Raw genomic sequence first — 3147 nt, forward strand, 5'->3', positions numbered from 1 at the left:
CAAGTCTGAGTACTGCAAGACTGAGTATTGCAAGACTGAGTACTGCAAGACTGGGTACTGCAAGACTGAGTACTGCAAGACTGAGTACTGCAAGACTGGGTACTGCAAGACTGAGTACTGCAAGACCGAGTACTGCAAGACTGGGTACTTGAAGACTGAGTACTGCAAGACTGAATACTGCAAGACTTGGTACTGCAAGACTGAGTACTGCAAGTCTGAGTACTGCAAGACTGAGTATTGCAAGACTGAGTACTGCAAGACTGGGTACTGCAAGACTGAGTACTGCAAGACTGAGTACTGCAAGACTGAGTACTGCAAGACTGAGTACTGCAAGACCGAGTACTGCAAGACTGAGTACTGCAAGACTGAGTACTGCAAGACTGAGTACTGCAAGACTGAGTACTGCAAGACTGAGTACTGTAAGACTGAGTACTGCAAGACTGAGTACTGTAAGAGACCTACAACGCAGCCGTAGATGTCTAGTTACCGAGTACGCCTCTAAAAATTTTCCTCTTCCCACTCGCACAATAATTGATCTCGCACTTGTGAAAACAAGTGTAGAGAAGTGCGATTCAATACTGCGACGCAGTATAACGCTAACTCACTGCGGCCTACCACTCCCTCTCTCCCTCCGTCCCTCCCCCCGGACTAGAATGACCCCTCCATCAATATTTACCTTGTATTAGCGATGAAGTTACGGATCAACGACGCCATGTTGTGCTGTGATATATTTTCACAATTTTACGTGTGGATTTATCGATGGATAATAAGCGAAGAAATGTAAGACAGAAGGTGCCGTGACGTATGCGAAAATATTTAGCAGAACACGAGACGTGTGTGTGAGTGTGTGTGTGTGTGTGTAAGTATACAGACGGATGTGGGGCGTGCGGCTTGCGTTAGAGTGTGCACGTTTCTACACGAGAGAAAAGAGAAAACGTTCTGCTATTTTCAATTTAGACCTTCCTGTTGAATTCACCCGGTAAATGTTCGTTTCTTTGCACTTGAAGCAGAAATCTGTATAAAACCGCATGGCTACTCGTATTGGCGCACTGGCAGGCGTATATCTCTCCGTCTGCGCGCATACTAGTACGTACGAAACGCTAAGAACTTCGTTCTTTTCGATAAAGTCTCAAAAGTCCATCGACTACACACTCTCTCTCCCTCTCTCGGCGGCTATCATATTTGGCTCAGTCTGCATGTATGATTGTATACGTATGAAACATAGAGAACTCTGTCTCTTTGCTGAAGCCTATATATATATATATATACATAAACGTTATCCATTCACCGCCGCACAACGTAAAAATCTATAATCTATAATCTATAATCCGATATATATATATGTGTGTGTCTACCGCGCGCGGGAGGGAAGGGGGATCAAACTCATTTGATGGAGATTACACAGAAATCCCACGTAATTATATATACGATATTGTCAATTGTCGCGCGTTCTCTCTCTATTCTCTCTCTCTCTCTCTCTCGCTCTCTCTCGCTCTCTCTCTCTCTCTCTCTCTCTCTCTCTCTCTCTCTCTCTCTCTCTCTCTCTCTCTCTATCTATCTCTCTCGCTCTGTCTGCCTCTCTTTCTCTATGGGGCATGATGTCTTTTGAGAAAAAATATAGATTAATTAAAGTGAAGTTATCTTGGCTGATTTGCTGTAACAGACGCATTGCCGCTCTACTACACAAATCATGGATATTTATTTAATACCGCGCATATAGTGTGCGCGCGCTCCCTCGCCGCTATCGAGTCCAGTTTCCTGGGCATTCTAATCGTTCTCACGGTCTATGCCACAAAAATTTAATAAATGTAATGGCGCGTATTTGTTATAGACTTATCGCTGTCTCTTCGTGAAACGTAATGCGTGTAGATTTTACACATAATAATGTAGCATTTTAATCTCTCTATACGTAACTAATACCCCGTACAGACTGCAAATTTGATTTCTACATCAAACCAGTCCGGGCCAAGCGCACGCTAACTTTTCGCAGTTTATATACACGCCATCCCGGGCTAAATACCCGCTAATATTGCTATCCGGAAAAGCCGATAACAGCTACGGTGCATTCTACATTCATAGGCACATATTTGATAAAATCGTTCTGTTTAGTGATGGAATCAGTACTAATATACACGCTGCACGCCAATTAATCATATGAGATCCATAAACGCACACGCCTCTGGTCCGTGATTCCCTGGTGCGTATGTCAGCAGTAGTAGCAGCAGCAGCAGCAGTATCAGCAGCAGCAACAGCAGCAGTAGCAACAGCAGCAGCAGCAGCAGCAGCCGCAGCAGCAGCAGCAGCAACAGCAGTAGCAGCAGCAGCAGCCGCAGCAGCAGCAGTAGCAGCAGTAGCAGCAGCAGCACTAGCAGCAGCAGCAACAACAACAGCATCAGCGGCGGAAGCAGCAGCAGTGGCGACGGCGGCGGCGGCGGCAGGAGCAGGAGCAGTAGCAGCGGCAGCAACAGCAGCAGTAGCAACGCATTCACACAGGATAACCTATTACTGCTGCACTCCCCCTCCCCCTCCTTCACAACCCCCACCACCATCCCACCCTCACTAACAGCTACAGAAGTGGTTGATTAATTGTTGCTGCACCCCTCCTCCCCCAACACCCCCCACCAATACCCCACCCTCACTAACAAGCTACAGAAGTGTTGCAATAATTGTGCAATTGCGATGGAGAAACAAACGGACCGGCAATTGTAGTGACAGACATTTGATACATTACCGGTGTCGGCTGGGTTCACAATAGACAAAGCAACACTAAATTAATTTGCCACGCGATACAACGACGACAGATTTGCATATCGTATGTCATACGCTGCATACACGGTGATCTATACATTTGGTGTATTGATGGGGACAAAGCAGGGCAGGCGACGGCACGAACGCACGCACAGATGACGGACGGAATGGATGAAAGGATGGATGGATGAAGGAATGGATGGATGGATGGATGGATGGAATGGATGGATGGATGGATGATGGGGATGGATGGATGCGATGGATGGATGGATGGATGGATGGAGATAGATGGTATGGATGGATGTTGCATGGATAGACAGATGGATGGATGGATGGATGGATGGATGGATGGATGGATGGATGGAGTGGATAGAATGGATTGAATGGATGGATGGATGG

The 3147-nt window shown here is 46.5% G+C and overlaps 1 protein-coding gene across 1 annotated transcript; it reads left to right on the forward strand.

Annotated features, from left to right (window-relative positions):
- Positions 1 to 4: 4 nt before the first annotated feature.
- Positions 5 to 475, forward strand: LOC106818432 (keratin-associated protein 4-4-like; the record flags this gene model as incomplete). The annotated part of the gene is made up of 1 exon (XM_014823143.1): positions 5 to 475. A coding segment is annotated over one exon (471 nt), but the record flags the coding sequence as incomplete, so codon positions are not given.
- Between the last annotated feature and the right edge of the window lie 2672 nt (positions 476 to 3147).

This window comes from Priapulus caudatus, unplaced genomic scaffold (genome assembly GCF_000485595.1).
Source record: "Priapulus caudatus unplaced genomic scaffold, Priapulus_caudatus-5.0.1 Scaffold2238, whole genome shotgun sequence".
NCBI classification, from domain to species: Eukaryota; Metazoa; Priapulida; class Priapulimorpha; order Priapulimorphida; family Priapulidae; genus Priapulus; species Priapulus caudatus.